Below are 24,782 nucleotides of genomic sequence, written 5' to 3'. Positions count from 1 at the left end.
GGAAAGAGAAAAGGCCTTGATGGAACTATGCAGAACTTAGACTTTTCTTTATCTGGTATCAACTCACCGTTAGAGGATTATCATCACTCTACGACATTCTTACCACCACCTCCTCCGCCACACGCTAGCCCCCTTTATCAAAATCATCCACAGGCCAATGTATATACTAAAGCGGTAAATGGTTTACCACCGCCGCCATCGGTAGCTGGTCCACAAGGTGTAGCAACAGCTGGTTTTCCGATGAATCCAAATATGCCAAGAGGTGGAATCGTCGCAAGTAATCCTATGTCTATGAGCCATCATCCCTCTGGCACAAGTCTAACCAACTTCAACCTGAGTACCATTTTTCCTGAGATGAATGACAAAGTATGTGGATCCTTTGATCATTCTAATCCTTTGTACTTAAATTGTTTGTAAGAAAATAATTTATTGAACATATTAAATTTACATTTGGACTATATCTTTGAAAATAATCAGAAGTATCAAGATTAGAAATAAACATATAAGTACAAAGGACTGAAACTGGTGTTTTATGATTTTTATCATATATTGAGTAATCGTTGGGCTCTGATTTATTAGATTACTGGATATAAGCCACCGAACGGCATACCATCTGGCTTGTCGCAACCGCCAAATCAATCCGCAGTTTATGCACAGAGGGCCAACTATTCAACGAATCCACTTTGCCATTTGCCACAGGTTTGTTTAATAATTTAAGAGTATAATATTTTCCGTGAATTACGATTAAACGGGAACATTGCCTTCAGGTATCGGAAGGAAGTCAATTTGGTAATAGCGTTCCTCCTCCTCCTCCTCCACCTCCTCCTGGAGTGATTCATTACAAAAATGTATAATAATGTAAGTATGAGTGAGGAACTGGTCATTGAACAATCAATGGTTGTAAATATGTAAATAACTGTGTAATTGTTTAAATTAAAAGAGGTTGATATATATTTATGATATGTTTGATTTTGCATCGCACTGTAAGGTGAGTGATAAAGAATATTAAATAAGTTTATAAAGAATGAACTGAAATAATACAAATTCTACATTTTATTGTTTTGTTACGTTTTAAAAACGTTGTCAAGTTTATTTCAAGTTCGTTTGCAAAACAAACATTTCAGTGAATCTTATATAAAAATTGCAAAATTGTTGATAAATATATATTATTTATTACTTTATTCTTATCAAATTTATCTTAATTGTACATGTATGTAGGAAGCGTGTATCACAGCATGTATTCCCCATCAAACCGCAACCTCATTGCATTATCTAATGTCTTTGGTAGGCGGTTTCAATGGTATTTTTCCAAAAGTAAATTTCTCTGCCATGTACATGCTCTTCTCGTCATCTGTTAATTGATTATCTATCGAGTAATGGCTATCATCGATAATAGTTGCTGATAATGTTACACCAAATGGTTTTCCAAACGGTCCGTTTGTGGACCCCGTGACGGTATTAGACGTTGAACTTTGTGCGAAAGTACCAAACGGCGAAGTAATTTGTTGCGGTTTCGTAGTAGTAGTTGTAACATTTGTTGAACCAAATGGTGAATTCTTCACATCACCAAACGTTGATGTCGCGAAAGGGGAAGTACTAGAACTGGTTGTTCCAAAAGTAGGTCCGGTATTTGCAGTACCAAATGATGTACTACTGGAAGTAGCTGTAGTTTCAGCAGCAGTTCCTGTAGCTGTCCCAAATGTGGGCTTTGAGAAGGATGCCGTACTGGTAGTTTCAAATTGTGAGGTCGCTGTAGCGAAGGGACTCGTAGTCGCAGAAGATATTGCGACAAATGGCGAAGCACTGGAGGTGGACATAATAGGAGTGGTACTTTGAGCATTTCCGAATATATTTACGGAAGGTGTAGAAGTGGAAACACCAAAAGCATTTGTAGACTGTGTAGAACTAAAGGCAGGAGTTGTGTTATTGGATGTGGCAAATATATTGCCAGAAGTTCCGAATGTTGGTTTTTCGCCAAATATTGAACTGGAACTGTTTCCAAAGGTCGCTGAGCCGCCGAAAACAGGTGCTCCACCAAAAGCAGGTGTTTCAGATTGCGAAAATATTCCTGAACTAAAAGTTTCAGAGGACGGAGTAGTTCCGAAAATAGAGTTGGTAGTCTGCAAATTTGAGAAACCGCCAAATGGATTAGCAGTAGAAGTTTTAGCTCCAGCGAATACAGGAGTATTAGACTGAGAAGTGCCACTAAATAAAGAGGATGAAGACGTTGCTCCGCTATTGAATACTGATGTGGGTGCCTGGGACGTTTGATGCCTGCCGAAAACATTGTTCACTTGATTGATTGTTCCGAATATGCTAGGCTGCCCGAAAACGGGTTGCGAAGATCCACCACCGAAAATCGAACCAGATGATCCAAAAGTCTGCGTGTTTTGTCCTGTATTAAATGTAGAAGTGTTTGTAATCCCACCAAATACAGAATTAGTGCTGGTACCACCACCAAACACTCCTAAATTAGTGCCAAAAGTTGGGGTACTACCAAATACAGGATTTGATGTTGTAGCTGTTCTCCCAAAGATTGATGTATTGGTGGTGGATGTAAAGCCTCCAGTAAATGGATTGCTCTGATTTCCAAATGTTTTGTTTCCAAATACGTTTGAGGATGTACTGCTTGGAAGTCCAAGTTGAGGTGTTGCAAAAGTAAAGTTGGAAGATTTTCCAGATGTATTATCATTTCTAGTATCTTTATGACCTGTTCCTAGAATTTCTTTCTAAAAAAAGAGAAAAGTATCTTGAATTACCACTCTATAAAGATTAATATCAGCTTTCTGTGACTTTACATACAAGCTTATTTAATGTTTCACGAGTAGGATTCTTGAATGCATCCCATTTTGTTTTCATATCTCTACACATTTGTTGAAAATGCAGTTTCTAAAAGAAACAAATATACAGGTGTTGAAAGAATTTATAATAGTGCAATAAAGAAAAAAAGAAAGTAAGAATTGTGTATACTGACTGCTTGTTCCACCATTCCATTTTTTTGTGCTTGATACATTTCCCATCGTACTTCTTCTGGAGACACATCTTCCATGCCAGGAATGCATGGTCTTTCGATAAATGGTGCAAAGCATGATAGCATCCACTGACCTCCTCTTTCTGCATTAATTATTTCGTTTGCAACCAACATCCTTATTTCGAAATAAATAATCGTTACAGTACGTTCATATTTTTTGTCAAACAATTTCGTTACATGTAAAACTTACACTATATATTCGTCTTCGTTATAAGAGTCAACTTTGTTATTACCTGCTGAAAAGTGAACATTTTAGTATACAAAGGAAGAACGTAATACAATTATATTTTATATCTTACCAAAAGTATTTATATGCTCCAATTGACAGTATTGCCCAAATCGACAATTCCCTTGTCGATAATATTTACAAACAACCATCTTGCATGTGATTCAATGTATTTATCTTGTTACGAAACTTCCGTCATATTGCATTTTGCACTGATAATCGTATGCAGTATTGAGATATTGGTTTTCATAATGTGCACCAGAGAGCGTAACTACTTTGATTCAATCCGAATACCTTCATTTTACAGAAACAAATAATTGTCTTTACATAATAAAATCTGTTTATCTATAGCGAAAAATATATATGCAAAAACATTAATTTTTACAATTTCAATTTTATTATAGCTGAATGTTTCTATTTTTTGAATCTAGTAACTTAAATGTTTGTCACGTGATTGACCCGTCACAGTTATTTTCAGTTTTGTAATATTCTAAGCAAAATGGAAAACGTTACACGAACATAATTAATAAATAAAAGTATTTAATTAAATTCTTTAAGAAGTTAAGCGGTTAATAATTCTGTTTGATTACTGATAAAAATATTAGTTGTTCGCATTAAATAGTATTTGGCAGTAGTTATTGTTCAACGCATTTAATTACGTACATCGTGGGAATGCAGACGTACAAGTAAAAACACTGCGATGATTCTTCCGTAGGATGTGTTCTAAATTCGGTCAAACTCGTTGATACGTTCTTTGTTCGTTTCAAAGTGCATTTGTGAGAGGAAAAGGGATACAAATAACTGAGTTGCCTTCCTTATCAGTGAACTTCGGAACACGCCCCACGCTGTTGAAACTAAACCGGCTGAACCCAACCCCTTTTGCTATGCACAGAACGTAATGTGTCATTTTTCACGTGTTTCCGTAAACTTTTCGTGAACAAAGCGAATTGTCGAAAGGAGCACGACATTGATTGATTTCGATCAAAATACGAGTTTCTCATAACTTCTGAGCAAGATGGTAAGCGTTATTTCGTGATGTCTAAGAAATAGGTTATAGTAACTTGTGTGTCTCGAAATGATAAAATTTTTTATCAGTTAAGCAGAATGTCCACGTAATGAATTTTTATTTACACTTTGATAATATTTGTTTAACATAGATGCTATTGATTAAAATAATAAAACGTCCAAGGACGGAAAACCCAATTTATGTATGAGTTAATAACTTATGGATTTTTTTGATAATATTATAAGTTATTTATTGTTGATGTTTTTGTTACAGTCGGGAACGCTGAAACCTTATCTAGCAGCAGTGAGAAGAACACTTACTGCTGCTATGTGCTTAGAAAATTTCTCCTCTCAAATAGTCGAAAAACACAATAAGCCTGAAGTTGAAGTACGAGCCAGTAAAGAACTTCTTCTGACACCGATATTAATAAGCAGAAATGACAAAGAAAAGGTATTGATCGAATCCAGTATAAACAGTATGAGAATAAGTATCGCTGTAAAACAGGCTGATGATTTGGAAAAGTTGCTATGTCATAATTTCACAAGATTCATGACAATGAGAGCAGAACACTTTATTATTCTCAGGAGAAAGCCAGTAGAGGTGAGGTTTACTACGTTTATCAAACGTTCATAAGAGAAAGAAAGAGAAACAAATAATTAATATTTCTGATACATTTGACATTGTATAGGGTTACGATATTAGTTTTCTAATTACAAACATCCATGTAGAGCAAATGTACAAACACAAAATTGTAGACTTTGTGATCTATTTCATGGAAGAAATTGACAGAGAAATAAGCGAAATGAAACTATCCATGAATGCAAGAGCTCGCATTTGCGCAGAAGAATTTTTGAAAAGGGTAATTATGCACAATATAACAGAAATAAAAGTATCTATAACGATTACTAATATGCTGTTTTCTATTTCAGTTTTAATTTTACGGACACGACGTGTTAGCAACATAGCAATAATCACAAATGCCAGGTCACTAAAAGTAACAGTGCCCATAAATCAATCTGGTTAATACACAGCCAGACGACACTTTAACGGATTAATCTCCCAAACTGACTTCAAATGCTCCTTAATCCAAACACGCCAATCCCACAGTTTTCCAGTTACGAAAAAATTCATTCGATTACATTTCTCGATTAATCGCTGTTATCTCCAGCTGTGTGTGTAACGAATAACAAGTCTGACATACATGTAAGTACCATAACGGTATTAAATTCAGCACGCGCAGTCCGCGAACGATAGCCGTGAGCATATTCGCGATCGTGCGTTTCGTTTTCCTAAGGGTGGGAAATTGAAACACTTATTGGTGGTGTATGAATAAAGCGTGCAATTCCTTTTGCATTTATAAAGTTCTATTTATCTTACAAATCACTGTAACCATATGATTTAATACTAATGTAAATACAAATAAACGAGAAGAATCACCGTGAGGACATGAATGGCCCCGTACCTCGAGCATCCTGAAGATTAAAACCTCCTAGCATTTAATGTCCTCGAAGTTCAAATATTCTTAGTGTAATTAAACACTACTACTTTTAGTAATAAATTTGTAAATAGAGAATTCCACGTGTTTAGTCAGTTTTCAGAGTTTCTTCGCATTGTGTCAGTTATAATACACTCGACTTTGGTTTCTAGAAATATTATTAGACACTATGTTTGTTATCGTCTAATCGCGATTCATCGTTAACATTAATTATGTTGATTCGTAAGATGATCTTCTTCATTAAGCCTGTTTCAATGTTTATATTATGTAGTATATTCTACTTTAACAATGTCTATTAATAAATTTCAAAGAATTAGTTCCTAATTGTCTATTGAACTAACAAGAGCAGCTAATTCTTCTTCATGCGAACATTGTATGTTCTCCGAAAAGCGCCTTTAAGGCTGCAACGCGCCGAACAAGGAACGAGGGCCCCTTCGAACCGTGGAATCCGTCACGTTCGCGGTGACTCCTCTTTCCACGGGGAAGGGTGCCCCTGTGGAGTCCAGTCGCTCGTCGGTACCATTCACCAGTAGCAGTTCGTGAGTTTTCCGGCCGCCAGGCATCGCGACCTCCTCGCGCAATTCGATCGCGTCTTCCTTCGGCACGCGACAGTAAAAGTGACACCGTTTCTTCGTAAACGTGACAATTAACGGTTAACGATTTACATAATCATACATTAAACTCTCGTCACGAGTGCTTTACGAGTTTGTCTAATAACGTTAACATAAAAGATTGCAGACGTCGTATCCCGAGAAACTTGGAGCACTACGAAGAACCCAGCAAGATTATATCGCAGACGGAAAAATCGAGGAACGAAGAAAAATATCCCCGATCGAAGAATAATGAAGAATATCCACAACTATCCAGCCATCCCGAGCCTAAAACGATCTCCACGAAAAGCCGGCGAACGAGGAAGCGCAGCCTACGGAATCCTCCTGTAGTGGGGCGAAACTTTTAAGCCGTGTCGTCTCGCGGCCAGTTACGAACTTTTACCACCGTTCGGGGTAGTTTTAAGGGGGCACGTAATCTCGTTTCACGTCCGCCGCGATTCCGAGATTACCGTTTTCCAGCCGTCGCTATTTCCCAGGGGCGGCGGGGGTGGAAGATTGTTGACAAACTTCCGCTTTGCGTGGGCGTCGTTTCTGCCTGTATGGTGTAACCGGGTTTTAGCAACGCTGATCCCCTCGAAACACCCCGTTTTCCGCGGCGATCACGGAGCAAGGGGGAGGAAGTCGGCTCGGTAGACCTTCGAGGCCCACAGCGCTAATTCCTAACGAGCGCCCAAAAATACACGGCGCAGAGAGACAGAAAGAGACGGTTGGCTGCAGAGTGGCGCACGGTGGCTGTAGATAGCCGGCGAAGAAGAGGGCCGAGGAGGAGGCAGGTAGAAACGAAAACGAGCCGGATAAATAGAGGCTTACGAGTTACGGGTCTTCCTCGCTTCTCCTACCTTCTTCGCTTTCTCAGCTCCGTATTTCCTTCTCGTAATCCGCCTCTATTTGCCTCTTGCTCGCCATCTCAAGTACCACGGATGTTCGATTACGCGTTTTCAACCACTCTGTTATACAACGCGACATTGTACACGCCATTGGTCTGACCGGACACGCTCGTTCTACTAGATATCGGTCCCCCATTTCCTTCGGTAAACATTACAAGACTCCTCCACAGACTAGCTTCGACGAAAGTTCAAAGGTGATCCCGAGTTCCGACGAATTCTACTTACCGCTACGCGTGATTCCTCGCTGAATCTTTAGTCACTGCGAATGTTCTGTTCTTTTTCGAACGTGCCTCGAATCTGTTCTACCTAACAGATTGTTTGACCAGGTAGACTCATTCCACTTTGTAATCCTACTATCTAGCCTCGTCGGATACTGTACGTCGACCGTCTAACCGGATAAACTTATTCTACTTGTCCCCCTCCTATCCGGGATATGCAAACACACTGAGGGGTTTATCCGATTCTTCTGATTTACTGGGATCATCGTGATTCCTCGATCATCTGGATTCTTCCAGACTCGGTGGAGGGTTCCTCCACTTCCGGTCCCCCGATTCGTCCTCTCCCTTTCTATTTATCAGCTCGCGCTCTAATTCTTCTTCTTTTACAACCACCCTCCCCTCTGGTCTACCCGACACCCCTTCTCCCTCCACGGAATCAGCTGTTCCCTCTCCCTCTCGCGATCACCACCCCACCCCCCGGGTTCCGGTCTCTGTTCGACCAACGGCCGTCGTCTCCGTCGCTCGCGGCCTCTCCCCACCTCGGTCAGCGTCCGGACGCGTCGAGGCGTCCTCGCGGCGCGTCGCGGCGCGCTCCCGGCGAGCTTGCGCGACGCCGTCGCTTTTTACGCCGACGCCGACGCCGACGCAGCGCCGGTGGCTCGGAGTCGGCGTAGTCTGGGGCCTGGCGTCTCCCGATCGGGAACGGGAAGCTACAGGGAGCCGAGAGAGGAGCGTCCGTGTCCGTGCACCTCGGCGTCGTCCTCTTCGTCGTTGTTCCTCGTCGTCGTGCTCGTGGTCGCTCTCAGGGTCCAACCGGAAGCGTGTCCGTTCCCCTGACTCTCTGGTCGTCGAGAAAGTAACACCTCTGACGGTCGGGAGAGACCAAGAGGGACGAAAGTAGCAGAGAAAAAGGGATATAGAGAAGGAATACAGAGAGAAACTCAGCTCTCTCTCTCGGGAGAGAAATACACGGAGAGTCACCCCGGTGCTAAGTCGTAAAGAGATTGGAAGAGATTACGGAGAAGAGGGAAGAAACGGGAAGAAGAACGGAGGTGGAGAGACGAACAGACGCTCCGTAAGGGTTAGCCGGTCTGCTCGCGACGACGGAAGGGAGAGAGAGTCGCGAGAGAGGGAGAGACTGCAAGCAGAGGGAGAAGGGTAGGGAAACTCGGCAGAGGGGAGGACCAGGAGGGGTAGACGGAGGAAAGAAACTCGGGAAGAGAGATAGAGAGAGAGAGAGAGAGAGAGAGAGAGCGCGCGCGAGAGAGAGAGGAGTGTGCTGTACCGAAAGGAGACGAATAGAGAGACGGATAGAGCAGAGGGCGGGTGGGGGGAACCGGAGCAAGGGGGAAAGAGGGATAGAAGGACAGCGGGAAAGAGAGCGAGAGAGAGAAAGACAGAACGAGAGAGAGAGAGAGCGAACGAGCGAGCCCCGTGTCTTGCGTGCCACGAGAAAATACAGAGAGGGCCTAAAGTCGAGAGTTAGGAGTTGTGGCTCGTGGTTAGATAGGATGCGTGTGCCTGGGTGCGGTGTTCCACCACCACCCGACTGCCGACGGTTCAGTAACAACAGCCAGACAAGCAACAACACTAACTGCAACTGCGACAACAACGTCAACACCATTGGCAGTTCACTTTCCGCGGAAAGGAACGACATCGAGTACTACACGGGTATCAGCGCGAGCGCGCGCGACCAAAGGAGGCAAACGCCTGGTGGTTGCCTCGAGCACCACGGTGCCGGCTGTCTGACGGCGGAGACGGCTAGACCCACGCGACATCCGCCACAGAAACCCAGAGAAAGGCCATTCTGCGAGTTCCTGGACACCTGGACCAGCTCCGGTTCCGGTCTCAACCCCCCCGAGGAGTGCCCGAGCTTCGTGGACCCCTGTGGCCCGGTGCAGTTGGAGCACGGGTCTAACTACCGAGTAGTCGAGGCAGCGTGAAGCTGGTCCAGACCACGTATCTCCCGTGGACGCGAAGCGGCTGGCCGACCAGCTGGAGCACCGTCCCACGGCGGCGATCGTCGGCGTCGCGCGGCGTCGGGACGACGCTACTCGCGAGCACAGGCTCGCTAGAGGAGCGCGCTGCGAGCCGGCTTCAGCCTGTACCACAGCCGACGTCCCAGCTACTCATGTTCATCCCGGACACACTGAGGAGCTGCATGGTGGAACCGGATGTCTCGACTTACCTGCAGGCCCCTTCCGTAGGACAGGTGCCTCCAAACATTCGATTAATCGCATTTGTAAACAGTGCTTCGGCCTTGAGTAGAGGTAGACGGAAGCTTCTTGGCTTGGTCGGTGCTTGCTCCTTTCGTTTAGGCTGCTTCAGGGCTGTGCTTCGCGCGGTGTTCACGCTTTCATTTGCTCAAGTTCAACGTGCCATTGCTTTCACGCTTCGGGACTATGGGTTCTTTGGTGCTATTCTCGGTGATTCTGCTGCGGTTTCGTTTCGCAACGGGTGGATGCAATTGTTTCGCTCCGATCGGTCAGGGTGATAGTCGCGATTTCGGGGTTGGAGGATAGGCTCGACGGTTCGGGTTCTGGAAAGTTCTTATTGTTCGTTAGGGAAATTCTATGTCGAGTGGTCTCGTTGTTGGAGAGAGAGAAGGGAGCTTTATTTTCTGTCCGGGTTTCCTCGGTGAGACACGGATTAGGTAGAAAGGGTGGAAAGATGGTGGAACACGTGCGACTCGCGTGTACCAGCCTCGAGTTGCTTTTCCGATCGCTCGCGAAGACGTAAACACGAGTGTTTTGCTTGGAAAGTTCGCGATCCCGGTGCTTTTCGCGGAAGCTCGCCGAATCTGTGATTCATCCGTCGAACTGTGCAACGTGGACTTGTCTTTCGTCAAGTAGAACAGATACTGTCTTCCGTCGAAAAGCAGAAGGCTTATCGCGAAATTACGTAATCGTTCTTGCTATTCCCAAAATCCCAAGTTTCATTCTTCGAGCTGTGATCACGATTTTTCGAAGCTTCCTACTTTAGGATCGCGGTACAATTAAAAATGTTCCAAAACAATCGAGAAATCCGTGGGGACCAAAAGACCCCAAAAACCAGGAGAACTAAAGGGATCGAAAGATCGAAAACTCCAAGAAAACCGTGGGACTAATAGATTTTAAACGATTAAGTGAATCAAGGGGACCAGAAGGCCCAAGATTCCCCGATAACCAAGGAAACCAGAAGGTGTAAGAATCAAAGAAAACTAAGGGGTCCATAAGACTCAAAAATCTGCGAGAAATAAAGGGATCAAGAGACTCACGAATCCTAGAGAATCAAGGGAACCAAAAGGCCCCAAAAATTCAATAGAAACAAGAGAGCAAAAGGACGCAGAATCCCAGAAAACCATGGTGTTCAAAAGACCCAAAAATCTAAGGATAGAAAGGGGCCTAAAAGACTCAAAAATCCAAGAGCACCAAGGGAACAAAAAGACAGTAATCCAAGGAAGTCAAGGATTTCAAAAGACCCAAAAATCTACGAGAAGCAAAGGGAACCAAGAGACCCAAAAATCCAAAGGAACCAAGGGACCATGGTCCCAAAAGACACCGAAACCAAGAGAATCAGAGGAATCACAGGACACAAAAGACCTCAAAGACCCCAGAAACCCAAGAGAAGCAAAAAGAACTAAGAGACCCAAAAATCCAAAGGAACCAAGGGTCATGGTCCCAAAAGTCCCTGAAACCAAGAGACTCGGAGGAATCGCAGGACACAAAAGACCTCAAAGACCCCAGAAACCCAAGAGAACGAAGCCAACCGACAGTCCCAAATGGTCCCAAAAGGTCCCAAAAGGTCCCAAAAATTTGACCGACCTAAGGAAAAATGCAGACACTCGCCAGACTCGGAACACCGATCTAGACATTCGTAATCCATGGGGTCGTACCGAATGAAGGGTACGACTCGTCGCATGGGGTGCGACGGTGGCCGTCGCGACGCGTAAATAGCCGTGCGTATAAACACGCAGTGCATCTGACGGCGCGAGTGCATCCCATTCGTGTGAGACATGTCTCGATCGGTCCCTCGATCTCGTCAGCTGATTTTCAGCAATGCGGCTTTCGTTTTCGCGCCGCTCGTACGTCGCCGTGTAATTATATAAGAAAACGCCTATTTATACCCGATAATCACTGTTCTTACGTAACGCCGCCGCGGCCACGCGTCACATGCTCTATGTCCAATCTGATTTTTTATATTTAGATTGCACCCGCTTTTATTCGTTTACGTCGCGATGCGTATAACTTGCCCCTCGTGTTTCGTTTTTCTGCTAGATTTTAGAGGCGACAGAGGGTTGGTCAGGATGCTCGAGGTACCTCGTTTACGCGTCCCGAGTTTACGAGGGTAGCCTGATGGCCAGTTTAGTCACGGGGTTTTACGGGGTGGCTTGGCGGTGAGGTACGAGGCTGCTTAACGCGGCCTTCCGGTTTGCGTGAATCGTCCGATTATAGGCTAGCATTGTGGCAATATTTGGGAATTCAAAGGGACTACTACTGACCCCTAATGCGTGTCTAAATATAGGGATATAGATAGCGATAATCAGAGCGGTATGATGGGAATAAATATTTTGCGTGAATCGTCCGATTATAGGCTAGCATTGTGGCAATATTTGGGAATTCAAAGGGACTACTGTCTAAATATAGGGATATAGATAGCGATAATCAGAGCGGTATGATGGGAATAAATACTCCTGTATATCGAAGTTCCTATTCGAACAGAAGATGATGATAATTTTGTAAGAAGCTGAAGTTGCGTGTGTTCGGTAAATGAGGAAGTAGCGTTGTTAGGATTGGTTGTTTTCACAGGTTTGGCAGTTTTAGCGTTAAGCTATCATGGTTGATTATTATGATGACAAATGGAGGAACATGACGAGCAGATTTCTGTTGATTTCTCTCATTTCTGTGTTGCTTCGCGAATTTATGAACACGCTATAAACGTTCTGACAGTTGTTTCAAGAGGCTGAATCTTGTTTAAAGTACGTGTAAATGGAAAAATTAGATTGTAGTGATTTTATGGGGTTAGGTGACAATGTATGTTGGATTTTGAATATGGTGGCACCGTGGAAAATAGGAAACGTAATTTGTCATGTTTCTAAAATACAGTATGTGTATGTTGTAGGATGTTTTATATTTTACTTTGCATATTTTAGAGTCTGTTATTGTTTTAAATTTTATGAATTCGTGTTGTCCCATTCGCTATGGTTATGGTAGTTGGGAGAAATGGGGTATCAGTTAAATCGGTCGGTAATGTGTTAGCATGATTTGGAGACGGTTTGGGGGCCAAGTAGCTGGATTATAATCGATTTAGTTATCGCAGAAGAGCCATCGTCTTAGATCCACTAGACACGAAGCTCTTACCAGGGCAATAATTGCATAAAATTTCATGCGAAAATACGGAATTGCAATATCGTAGATTTTATCTGCTGCTTTAATCAATTAGGAAAGGGTAGCAGTAGGAAATTAGATGATTTTAGCTCGAGTCTAACCTAAATTTATGTTAGATTTCTCGCAAGATAGTTATCCATTACAATTTTTTCAAATTTAGAAAAATTGGAAATGGGAAAAAATTAAGGAGAGACTAATGCAGCACAATTATTGATATTATAGACACCCTAGATATCTATTTTTTAGTTACTTAATTGTTAATACTCGAATAAACAGTATTGTAGTTCCTATCTTACAATTTTACCAGATATTTTCTGAATTTAGTTACAAATGTTTCGACACTCCAGAAAATTTATTTTTGAAGTTCCCTAATTGTTAATACCTGAATAAACAAATTTTTTGGATAGGAGTTTCTTTCTTCCAATTTTTACGAATATTTACGAAATATTTTTGGAATTTAATTGCAAGTCTTTCTACAGCCCTGGAAATTTATTTTTGAGGTCCCCTAATTGTTAATACCCGAATAAAATTCTTTGGATAGGAGTTCCTTTCTTCCAATTTTTACGAATATTTACGAAATATTTTTAGAATTTAATTGCAGCCCTGGAAATTTATTTTCCCGGTCCCCTAATTGTTAATACCCGAATAAACAAATTCTTTGGATAGGAGTTCCCTTCTTCCAATTTTTACTAATCTTTATGAAATATTTTTGGAATTTAATTGCAAGTCTTCCGACATCCCTGGAAATTTATTTTTCCGGTCCCCTAATTATTAATACCCTAATAAACAAATTCTTTGGATATTAGTTCTTTTCTTCCAATTTTTATTATTAGATCAATTATTATTATAAGATCCAGGAATTTTACAAATTTTTCTACTCCTCCAAACATCTATATTAATAACTGAAGAGTCGAATTTTAATAAATTGGAAGATTTGCAGGACACTATCAGAGTCCTCTAACTCTCAACACCCATCCATCGTTATCCTAATTGTTAATAGCTGAGTAGCCATATATCGAAGAGGAATTCTTCCCTTCGAATTTCGTCGAATCTTAACAAATTAGAAGAACATTTTCAGCACATGATCAGAGTGCTCTAACCCCTTGGACACGTATTTTTCGGCTGCCTAATTGTTGATACTCGAGCAAACAAGTTGGTCGAGGAGAAGTTTCGAGAACCCTTTGGAGGCGACAATCGGAATCTCGTAGCCCACTTAGGCGGTGAAATGTCGCGTGGATATAGCCGGAGAAGGTTCGTTGTCCGCGTGCTCGTCTCCAGCAAACTTAGAACAGTCATTAGTGAGGCGAACGCGATATTTACTCTGGGTGGTGCGCGCTCCGATACGTAGCCATCGCGAATCCTCTTCGAGGAAATTGCTCCTCACGTGACGAACACACGCCCCCATCCGAGTATCCTGATTTATTCCAGAGGTGGTAATCGTTCGCTGAGTTAACGCTCCCCAATACACCAGTCGCTATGTTCTTGCACCTTGTTCCTCGGAGTTTGTTCTTGGTTCTTCGAAACTTCCGGTTTATAGTTTCGCTCATAAACCACTACCATCGACAGGATATATGGCGGATTTGCAACGGCCATAAAGGTACCTCTCGGTTATGAAACGTTCACACGTGTTTCAGATTTTTACAGTAGCTTGTCGCACGGATTCGCGTTTTAAGAGAGATTTTATGGTAGCATCTTATCAGTGTGGACCAAGTATTTACTAATTTTTCGTAGATGATATGTACGATATCTGGGTCAAGTTTTTAAATAGATTTGGAGTGTGCAATCGTGATACTATTAACGTGACCTGTTCAAAGTATAGTAATCAGGATTTTGCTCTAAGTATCGTGATTCATAATTTGTTTTAGGGTTTCGAATCTTTCTCTTTTTTCTTAGGGGTGTTTTTTACAGATTTGGGATTTAAAAGGTATTGAGACTTCTGTTTGACGAGGTATCTTCGTTCCAAATGAGAATTATTTTCTCAAACAGGTCTAACGACCTATCAATATCGTTAGACCCTATCCTAGAATCCATTTGAAGAATTCAAACTTATTCTTCGTGCCTCTTTTGACAGGGGACAGCTTTATCGCTTATCAAAACTACATCAGGCTGTTAGGGTTACCCCTTAAACCTAACTCGAGAACTCAAATACCCCCAAATATCGAAGTCTCTCTCTAACCACTATTAGACAGCCTTACCACTGATCGAGACCACCTTAACTCAGCTTAGAACCTACCCCAAGGATCCAAACTGCTCTTTCATCCCTCTTCTAGAACCCAAAAGACCTGCAAATATCAGTCTTCCATTAACAACCCACCAGACATCCTCACTGTCTATCAAAAGCACCCAAACTTACCTCAGGACCTGTCTCAAGAACCCAGACACCCTCAAATATCGAAGTCTCTCTCTAACCACTATTAGACAGCCTTACCACTGATCGAGACCACCTTAACTCAACTTAGAACCTACCCCAAGAATCCAAACTGCTCTTTCATCCCTCTTCTAGAACCCAAAACACCTGCAAATATCAGTCTTCCATTAACAACCCACCAGACATCCTCACTGTCTATCAAAAGCACCCCAACCTACCTTAAAACCTGTCTTAGGAATTTAAACACCCCCAAATATCGAAGTTTCTTTCTAACACCCCATCGGACATGTTCGCCACTTATCAAAAGCACCCCAAGCTACCCTAGACCTCATCGGATGAATCGAAACCGCTTCTTCATCCCTCCTCTAGCACCTGTGACTCCAACGTACCCAGAAGCTGAAAGCCAAGACTCCTCCGTCCGACAACAGCCGGTTTCGCCGGTCAAAGGGGTGTCCTCTTTCCGTTTTACTAGCAGGACCCAGGCAATCCGTCTTATCTCGCGCAAATATCGGCTACCCGTTGCAAGCGGCAGTTTCCGGTATCAGGGATCGCGAACGCGAGCCAGGGTCCATGCATAACGCGTGTCCCTTATCTGGTCTGGAAGAAAAAGCGACGGAGAAGGAAGAAGAGGAGATAGAGGGAAAAGGAAGTCCATGTCAGTGTCTATCTTACGTGCCGGCGAGGAGTTTGGCTATCGATCGCCACCCTCTGCTCGTCTTTTTCCTCTCGACCCTGCTTCCTCTCCTCCTACGGAGTTACAAGCCACGCGGACCTGCGACAGCACGCAGCTACCAGCGTGCGACGTACTTTCGTTCCTTACTGCGGACCTTCGACCCCTCCTGACTGCCGACCGTGTGTTCTGAGGGCTCTCGTGGCAGGGTGGATCCCTAGGAATGTCTTGGATCGTTTGATGCCAAGAGGCACAGCTTTGCTGGAGCTTGGGGTAGGTTATGGACCGCTTCTGAGGTTCGTTTCGCTGATGAAGGATTTATTATGGTTGCGAGATTCGGGGTAGGAAGTTGGTGGTATTAGGTTTGAGTTAGGAGGGTAGTTTCGAGACATTTTTAAACGTTCGTAATATTTTCTAAATTATACGATACTCTCCATCTATTAGGTTCCTGGGGTCTCTGATGATTCCCCAGAATCGGAATTACTGGAATTGCGAGATTTGGGATAGGAAATTCCTTCGATTTGTAAGTTGAAAGTGGTACTATTAGTCTTTGATTAGGGGGGTAGTTTCAAGGCATTTTTGAATATTCGTAATATTTTCTAAATTATACGATACTCTCCGTCTATTAGGTTCCTAGGTCTCTGATGATTCCCCAGAATTTGGAGCAAAAGATTCTTGGAATTAGACATCAAAGTTAATTGTTTATATCGGAATTAAGAGACTCAATTGAGGCCTAACTAGTAAGATTTTCAGACACTCACCCAAAGTCATCGAATCGGTAATAATTTATTGGAAAAAGTTACTGGAGATAGGAAATCTCGTTGGCAAAGGGTTAATTTTCGAAGCTTCCACGAGAGGTAGAAGGCTACTATGTCTTTTTATCCGCTTTTGGTATCTCGATTCGACAGTCGTTGCGCCTTTGGGAAGATTTAGAGGGGAATTTCCGCGGAATCCAGCGGCCCGATGCGCCTCTATTTTTAGCGCTTCGAAAAATCAGTTCCATTGTTTTTTCGCGGGTTTATTGACGCGGAAAGCGGCGGCGGCTAGGACAGGAAGCTCCGCGGGGAATTGGAACGTGGCAAGAATCAATTTTACCTAGCCTTCTTCGTCGAGTTTCGCGCAATTTGCCGATCGTCCCGCGGGACGTCCCTTGTTAGGCACCGCCGCCTGCTGTCGCAGTGTAAATTCTGCGCCCCTCCACGCCTATCGAACAATGACAGCCCCATCGAAATTTACCATAAACCCTCCTTCTTCAGTCATAGTTGCAAATATTCGCAAATCTTCCGCGAATTTCTGCTAATTTCATAGCCAGATTAACCCCTCCATTGAGAAACTGTACCTACTCGGAGTCAAGTCTCCACTATCTAGTAAGCGTGATTATAGTCATTTAGCTAAATGCACTCTTTTTATACTAAAAACGACGATACTTGTTCGTCACAGTAGTGATTAATTCCATGTTCTGAGATTTAAGTATGAAAGATTGGGAATTGGGGAGATATTTGGTTCTAGTTCTTTTCTAGTGGTTATTAGTGGTTCTAGGGATTACTAGATGTCAAAGTTGCAGTATATATATGGGTGAAAATATTGCTCAACGGTGCAGTAATTTAATTATGAAAAATTGTGCATTAGAGAAGTATCTAATTCTAGTTACCTTCTAGTGACTATCAATGATTCTGGGGTTTACTAGACGTAGTCACTACATATTTATTTCATACACGATACAGTTATACAAAAATTTTGGTAGTCGTGCAAATTTCGTTAAACCACGTTGAGTATAATGTCAATCCTGTTGTGTGATCGATTATGCTAGGTTTAGTGTGCACCCAGATCCGATTTCTCTCTATCGTCGCAACAAAATGGTAACAGACAGTACAACCCGATCTATTAAGCCCACTAGGCTCATAACCTCAAAAAGCGATCCAAAATCGCACTCGAACAAAACCCTCAACGCCTCTCTTCGAAACCCCATTCGTCACCTCAAAACCCATCGATTAGCTCCACTGGAAAAACCGGGAAAAACGTGGAAAAGCGGTGGAAAAACCCTTCGGATCTTTCAACGGAGCGTAGCGGCAAAAGGACCGTCGGTGGGGCGCGTGGAGGGGCGAGCTAGGGGAGGGCTTAGCGGGCGGCGGTGGGGGTAAAGGGGAAGCGTCTCGGAGTATCGGCTGGGCAGTAGGGGAAGCGTGGCGAACGCGACGGGTGGGGGGTGGGGCAGTTGCGTCGGTTCGAGGGCAAATCTAGTAAGCTAGGACAGAGGCTATTAATAACTGTTTGGGGTGCCGTACCTGGCCGCCGCGCGGTGCCTTCGGCGCGCGTCTAGATACGCGCGTCTCGACGACCGGCGTCTCAGTGTCGTCGCGACGACCGACGTCGTACCCGTCGTTCCGGCGTCGACGGTCCCTCTTGCGGCTCTCCTTCGCACGGTGGATCGCGATCCATAGTAACCCGACGACTCTCGTTCCGTGGCCCTCTTCTCGTTTCTTCACACTCGCGTCTCCGTCGTCGCCATTTTCTCCCGCGTTCTCGTTGCTCACGTTCTCGCCCCGAGATCGCGGATCATCCACGCGTCGGAACCCATCGATCCGACGATCGAGCGGCCCGATCCCCTGGATCGAAGGGGGCTACAGTGAAGCGACGTTGGCAGGCCACCAGAGTGGATCAGTGTCGTTTGGAGAGATCGACTAGGTGCATCGAAACGATCGGCCACTGTGATAGAAGCGCGCAGGTGATCCGTTCAGACTGATCCACTCCTCGCAGGAGGATCAGCTGATCGCGTGGCTGGAACAGCGTGTCGATCAGCTCGCTTTCTAGAGAGTCTGCTTGGTCGGGTCGCCGATTTCTCGACGTGCTTTTGGAACGCGGTGATCTCTGTCAGTAAGTATCAGAGAGAGAGAAACGAGCATCGGTGGCTGTCTGGGATTCGATTTTCCGTCGATCCTGGTGCCTTGGACTTCGCGAGATTCGGTCGTGGCTAATTGGACGGAGTTCTCAGGTACGACAGCGCGATCGCCTGATCGGATCGAGTCTTTTAGCGTGATTTTCGGGATCGGTAGTAGCCTTTGTTGCATTTTCCTGGTTTCTTTTTAACCAACGACTGATAGAATTTGGGTGCAGGTTTTTGGGTCCTGTTGCAGTTTGCTTCGTTCCTTCTCTGGGATTTTGGGCTCGATGGAGCTGTCGGATGCGTGATATTCTACGTCGTGGCGTGGTGATAAACAAGCTCGGCCGCGCAGAATCCGCATCGATTTATTACCGACAACTACGCACCAAAACTCGACTTGCAAATAGAAGTTTCCCGCGACACGTGCGCTCGTTCGAATGCCTCTTCACCCTCCAGGACCCCTTGTATCCAGCTCGCATCGAGTCCAGGCACCTCGTGCCGTGTCTTCATCGCAAACCCCTTCGCTGTAACCTATTCGCCAGAACTTTCTAGACTTCTCCATCATCTTCGTCTGCGAGATCAGTTTCTCAAATTATCTTCCGAATAATTTAGTTCATAATTCGCGATCTGGAAACGTAATTGACACGTTAAATAGCGCGATATTTATTCGATCGGGATTAATACACGTATTCGTTTGAAAAAATATTCGAAATTTGTCATTGATCAATTTGTGGACGGAAAATTTTGGTTATTTTTGAAATTTTTTAGCATTTTTAAACTTCTTTTATCACGTGGTTCGATTTATTTATTCGTAATCGTATTGGTGACGTAAAATTTTTTAGCGTTTGGGAGATCCAATGGTGAATAGGATAGTTCGCAGGTTCGTAGGAATTTTGAAATTCATTTTGTCAGCTGTTGAAAGTTTAATACGATCCAATTTCAAAACCTGTTACTTCGGTGCTGCTTTTTGTCACTTAAATTGGGCTTTCGTTTCACCATCCATCAAAAATTTAACGCGACCCATATCGAGGAACGCTGTCTTAGTCTAGCTCGTTAATTGATCCACAAATCCTGACACGAAATTTCCAATTCGAGGACAAGTTCCAACCCTCTATATTACGTTATCGAATAAAATTCTGCTCGTTTACCAAGTATGAGTATATCTTTGTCGAAAGTGATTTAGATAAATACCCCAACTCCATTTCTCATTAAATTTAAATTCAAATTTCGTTTAAAAGAATTACAAAAAATTAAATTTGTCACGGTCCACATCCAGAGTACCTCGTTAATCAATTACAAATTTTAATGCAAAATTTTGCAACCCCTTTGAGACCTATTTCCAGTTCTGATATATAGGGTGGACCACATTGATTAATTCTCGTTTTCGATAAGTTGATTTTTCCTGTCTTTAGTATCACAAATTTGCCTTTAATTTCACAATTATACATTTGTCTGTAATATCGTAATTATCTTAACAAAAATCGAGTATCTTTATTCCCTCACGACGACAATTAGATAATCGGAGATAATCGAGATGACCTATCCTGTGTGTTAAAAATACCAGAAATACGGATGTGACGTCTACACGTGAGAAACGATATTCATTGTTAGGAATTTTCCTAGGATAGGAGAATTTTTTCGAAAAATTGAGGGAATTGTTCGAGGAGTGATGAAAAATTTCCAACCCGCTCCAGACCCACGAAAGACACTCGGGATCATCGATGCTACGCGTTGGTACTCGGGACGTGGTCGTTCGGTTCATCAACCCCCGAGAAACCCGGGCGAATCGCGAACGTGGACGTCCCCTTCGCCCGCGTCCTTGCCCTCCCTTCGTCTTTTCCGCGATGACGACGCGCCCGGCGTCACCGTGCGCCTCCTTAATGCCTTTGATTTTCGTTCGCGTCCGAAAATAACGGCGTGTCGTATAGATAGACGCGAGGGCGCGAGGGCAGGCGAGCAACGGTGACAAAGCGAGCGAGCGACGCGAAAACGTTCCTCTGTTCCTCCATCAGGCCGGGCTCTCGATTTTTCCTCGATGCTTCGACGCCGAGCGTCGCTCGAACACGCTCTCGGATAAACGACAAATAGACGAGCTGGCGAATTTCTGCTGCTAAGGGTGGACTTTCATGAATTTCCGTTTTTTGGGAATTCGTGACCCTGAAGGTAGTTTTCGAGGAATTAGGACTCCTGGGAATTTGCATTCCTAAGGGTGGGTTTTGATGAAGTAGGGTTTTAGGTAATTTGTGTCCCTAAGGCTGGGTTTTGATGTAATAAGATTCCTGGAAATTTGTATTCTTAAAGGTGGTTTTCGATGAAGTAGAATGTTTGGAAATTTTTATCTCTAAGGGTGAGTTTTGATGAAATAGAGTTTTAGGTAATTTGTGTCCCTAAGACTGGGTTTTGATGAAATACGATTCCTGGGAATTTCTAATTCCTAAGGGTGGGTTTTTATGAATTCGTGTTCCTAAAGGTGGTTTTCGATGTTGTAGAATGATTGGGAATTTCTATCTTTAAGGGTGAATTTTTATGAATTAGAATTCCTGGGAATTTGTATTCATAAGGGTGGGTTTTCATGAATTCGTGTTCCTAAAGGTGATTTTCGATGATGTAGAATGATTGGGAATTTTCATCTGTAGGGCTGAGTTTTCATGAATCAGAATACCTAGGACCTTGTATTGCTAAGGGTAGATTTTGATGAAATAGAGTTTTAAGTAATTTGTGACCTTAAGGTTAAATTTTCATGAAATAGAATTCCTGGGAATTTGTGCCCCTAAGGGTGTCTTTTCATGAATTTCCATTTTTCAATAATAAAAATCGCACAATGAGGATAAATATCTAAATAGAAGTCGAAATTAATTTTCACCAGAAATAGCTGCAAGAATAAGAAGGAAAAAAATATCTGAAACCATAAAGTCATTCTGGTAAAATCGATCTTGACCTTTATTAAAATTCCACTCCGCTTTAATTATTATTATCCACGCGTGCTATATTTAAGTCCACGTTACAGGTCGATAGTTCTATCGTTAATCAGATGCATCTCTCGCCAGTGGGCTCGAAAACAGTATCACCGTTCGAACATCGCGACGATAACCCGGTATTAGCATACCCATACGATCTATCGAATCATAATCTAAAATCGAGACTCCAAAAACTCAGTCTGCCAAAAATATTTAGACACGAGTCCAGTCTTTGCTAGTAGAACTCCGAAACTCTAAAACCAAAAGCCACGATCGAATCTTGCCAGTTGCTGGCCACCGAAAAATCGTTGGAAAGCGATCCAAACCACGATCGACACTAGCGTGGTCCGTTTTCCCGTAGCAGAAGCCCATTGGAAGATCGAAGCTCCTAGACACCGTCTCCCCCTGAGGAAGCCAATAAATCCTCGAGAGAACGCAGACAGCGAAGGAGAAACCCTTTACCTCTCTGCTTGCTCGAGCATGCTAACGAGACGCGACCAGGAACAGACCTAGCCTCCTCGAGATATAGAAAAAGTCCCGGAAGATTCTTGGATAGAGATCGAGAAAGGCAAAGAAGGGAAGAAACGAAGGCTCGGATCGACCAGAAGGTCGACTCGTTGGTCCCAGGCGACAGAGGAGAAGAAGGGTGTCGGAGAGGTGGTGCAGATGAGGCCACGATCAATCTGCGACAGGGTGGCGGAGGAGTATTACGAGCCTGACGGTTGTTACTGCGAAAATCGGTGCTTCTGACAGCCGGACGGCAGGAGGGACAGACAGACGGTAGTGTGCCACAGCAGCCGCAGTGCTTGCGAATACTCGATGGTTCGTGTCGTTTGACGCTTGTTCACAGGCCAGCCTCGTGTTCTTCCTCTTCCCTGCACCTTCCTTTGCTCCTTCTATCGTGTCGTCGCTTTGGTTCTGCGGTTTCCTTTATCGATGATTAGAGGTGGCGGCAGATATTCGTGATAAGTCCTCGCGTGTTCTTTCCAATTTATGGCTACGTCTTCTTGGCTGCTTCGAGTTAGGGGGGCAGTGGTCGAGTGCTCGGACATTTTTGGGTAGTTTAGGGTGCATGAATGAGATTCCTTGCCGGGTGGATCGTTTTTATGGCCGCTGGTCAGTTTTATGAACCTGGCCAGTTGAAATGTGTAACCAAACGAGGAGTGCCATGCTAGTTGGGGGTTGCCAGTGATGTTGTAGGAGCATTAGACAGACGTCTTTTTCGTGTTGCCCTATTTACCTCTTTGGTAAATAGTGGTGATCATTGTTCGACAAATTCTTCTTGCATTTTGATACAGCAGCCTTTGGCCCTGATATACTTACTGAGTGATGTACTTTGTAGGCAATTTTTCATCCCTGATATTAATTTACTAAGTAGTATAGTTAATTGTTTAATCATTTTTTTTTAAGACTTGATAGACTAACAGGTTTAGTAAATTTGGAGAGTCTTTTTCATATAATATATCTTCATACCTAATATATTTACTAAATGACGTGCTTGGTAGGTTAATTTTCTACCCCCAATATTGATTTATTAAATAGTATAGTTAATTGTTTAATCATTTTATTCTAGGTCTTGATAGAGTAACCAGATTTAGTAAATTTTTAGTTTTCTTCTTCTAAATAGTATTGGTCATTGTTTAATATATCATATATTTTCATCCCTAATACATTTACTAAATGACGTGCTTGGTAGGTTAATTTTCCACCCCAATATTGATTTATTAAATAGTATAGTTAATTGTTTAATCATTTTCTTCCAGGCCTTGATAGACTAACAGGTTTAGTAAATTTAGATAATTTTCTTCTTTTAAATAGTATTGGTTATTGTTTAATATATAATATATCTTCATCCCTAATATATTTACTAAATGACGTGCTTGATAGATTAATTTTCCATCCCAATATTGATTTATTAAATAATATAGTTAATTGTTTAATCATTTTTAGGTTTAGTAAATAGTATATCAATTTAATAATTTTTCCCAAATTTACGTGAACTTCAGCCCTGAAAATTAAACTATTTTTCACATCTTCGTGCCCTCTTCTCTGGACTTTTGTCCATCGCTAATATTTCAACCCTCTTTTCTTCTCTTGTTCATACACTCTTCTCCACATTTTTCTTCAACAATTTTTCAAGTACGGATCATTAGCCCTCGCTCAACATGCAAATTCTTATCCCTTTTTCCCCTTTTTTTCTCGCTCATGAAGACATCTAAAGAATAGGGGATGAGATTGCAGGTACGTCATATTGTTCTGTCGACAAATATTCCGACCCAGCAGGGTTTTCATTCCATCAGAGAAGTCGCCGAAAATTCATACCCGTAGAATGTTTACATCCCCTTGAAGCGTGAATCGCGGGTTCCTATACGAGAAATCGCATTTGCCTCACAAAGGAACGCTATTCCACAGCGATCGTGCAAACGCCGTCGATCCCTCGGCCAATAATCGATCTTCCCCCTTTTTCTCGCCGTCCCGTGAACCGGAAACGGAGATTCGGCCGCGTCTCGGTTCCGGAACAGTTCGAAGTCACGATAAGGGACCGATTTCCTCCGGATGTCCGCGACGCTTTCGTTCGCCTCGTCTTTTGTTAGGGGAAGAATCCGAATAATTTGTCCAATTCCATGTGTTTCAATAGCAAATTTCATTCCTCCAACCTCTTTTCATAGTGGTCTTCTTATTATAAATTCCTTTATCGTTAATTAATTATCAGTATCTGAAAATTTTATTTAAAAAATAATCGAAATTTAAGGGAATTCAAAATGAACGAATTTTTTCATAATTATATAGTTATCTTCCTTCATTATTAATTTTTTTATCGTTAATTGATTATTAATCTCGAAGAATTTCGTTGAAAGAAGAATTTTGTGGTGCATGAAAGCTAATCCAAAAACTGGCACAACCCTTGCACGACTGTAGAAAAAGAAAAAAATATTTTCTCCCGAAATTAACTTACCCCGTCTCTAATATCCAAATACATAATACATATAACACTTATGTTTATTAAATTAAAAAAAGAAACGGAAAAGAAACGATGAAAATACATACAAATACGCAATTGGAAAC

General features: G+C 42.9%; 4 protein-coding genes across 13 annotated transcripts in view; 3 read left to right on the top strand and 1 right to left on the bottom strand.

Moving 5' to 3' along the window:
* LOC108551319 (uncharacterized) overlaps positions 1-854 on the top strand; it is an 8,009-nt gene extending 7,155 nt beyond the window's left edge. Inside the window, 3 exon segments of the mRNA XM_017905453.1 lie at positions 1-366; positions 580-699; positions 768-854. Of these exon segments, the coding sequence (XP_017760942.1) occupies positions 1-366; positions 580-699; positions 768-854 (573 nt within the window).
* Positions 855-1,186: 332 nt separating this feature from the next.
* LOC108551172 (nucleoporin-like protein 2) lies at positions 1,187-3,456 on the bottom strand. Of its 3 annotated transcripts, XM_017905218.1 has the most exons (6): positions 3,331-3,456; positions 3,222-3,267; positions 2,975-3,146; positions 2,803-2,889; positions 2,498-2,729; positions 1,187-2,395 (listed from the first exon to the last, which is right to left on the bottom strand). In XM_017905218.1, the coding sequence occupies exons 1-6, from the start codon at positions 3,407-3,409 to the stop codon at positions 1,269-1,271; spliced, it is 1,743 nt and encodes a 580-aa protein (XP_017760707.1). In that variant the 5' UTR covers positions 3,410-3,456; the 3' UTR covers positions 1,187-1,268. The 3 variants fall into 3 exon arrangements, with proteins under 3 accessions (XP_017760707.1, XP_017760705.1, XP_017760706.1); XM_017905216.1 differs by having other exon boundaries at positions 1,187-2,729; positions 3,331-3,409; XM_017905217.1 differs by having other exon boundaries at positions 1,269-2,729; positions 3,222-3,264; positions 3,331-3,409.
* A 402-nt stretch (positions 3,457-3,858) lies between these two features.
* On the top strand, positions 3,859-5,643 carry Arpc4 (Actin-related protein 2/3 complex, subunit 4). The gene is made up of 4 exons (XM_017905219.1): positions 3,859-4,275; positions 4,537-4,863; positions 4,952-5,122; positions 5,193-5,643. The coding sequence occupies exons 1-4, from the start codon at positions 4,273-4,275 to the stop codon at positions 5,196-5,198; spliced, it is 507 nt and encodes a 168-aa protein (XP_017760708.1). The 5' UTR covers positions 3,859-4,272; the 3' UTR covers positions 5,199-5,643.
* A 3,762-nt stretch (positions 5,644-9,405) lies between these two features.
* NfI (Nuclear factor I) overlaps positions 9,406-24,782 on the top strand; it is a 98,407-nt gene continuing 83,030 nt past the window's right edge. For 5 of the 8 annotated variants that reach the window (XM_017905405.1, XM_017905404.1, XM_017905398.1 and 2 more), the window contains exon 1: positions 9,532-9,686. In XM_017905405.1, coding sequence (XP_017760894.1) covers positions 9,606-9,686 — 81 coding nt within the window. In that variant the 5' untranslated portion in view covers positions 9,532-9,605. Of the gene's footprint in view, positions 9,687-18,149; positions 18,753-22,077; positions 22,539-24,782 lie in introns of those variants that run through there. The other 3 variants (XM_017905403.1, XM_017905402.1, XM_017905406.1) reach the window with 3 other exon arrangements.

Source organism: Eufriesea mexicana, unplaced genomic scaffold (assembly GCF_001483705.2).
Source record: "Eufriesea mexicana isolate 0111107269 unplaced genomic scaffold, ASM148370v2 scaffold3780, whole genome shotgun sequence".
Lineage (NCBI taxonomy): Eukaryota > Metazoa > Arthropoda > Insecta > Hymenoptera > Apidae > Eufriesea > Eufriesea mexicana.
Note: the sequence above shows the minus strand (reverse complement) of the source record. Positions and strands in the feature narration are given on the sequence as shown.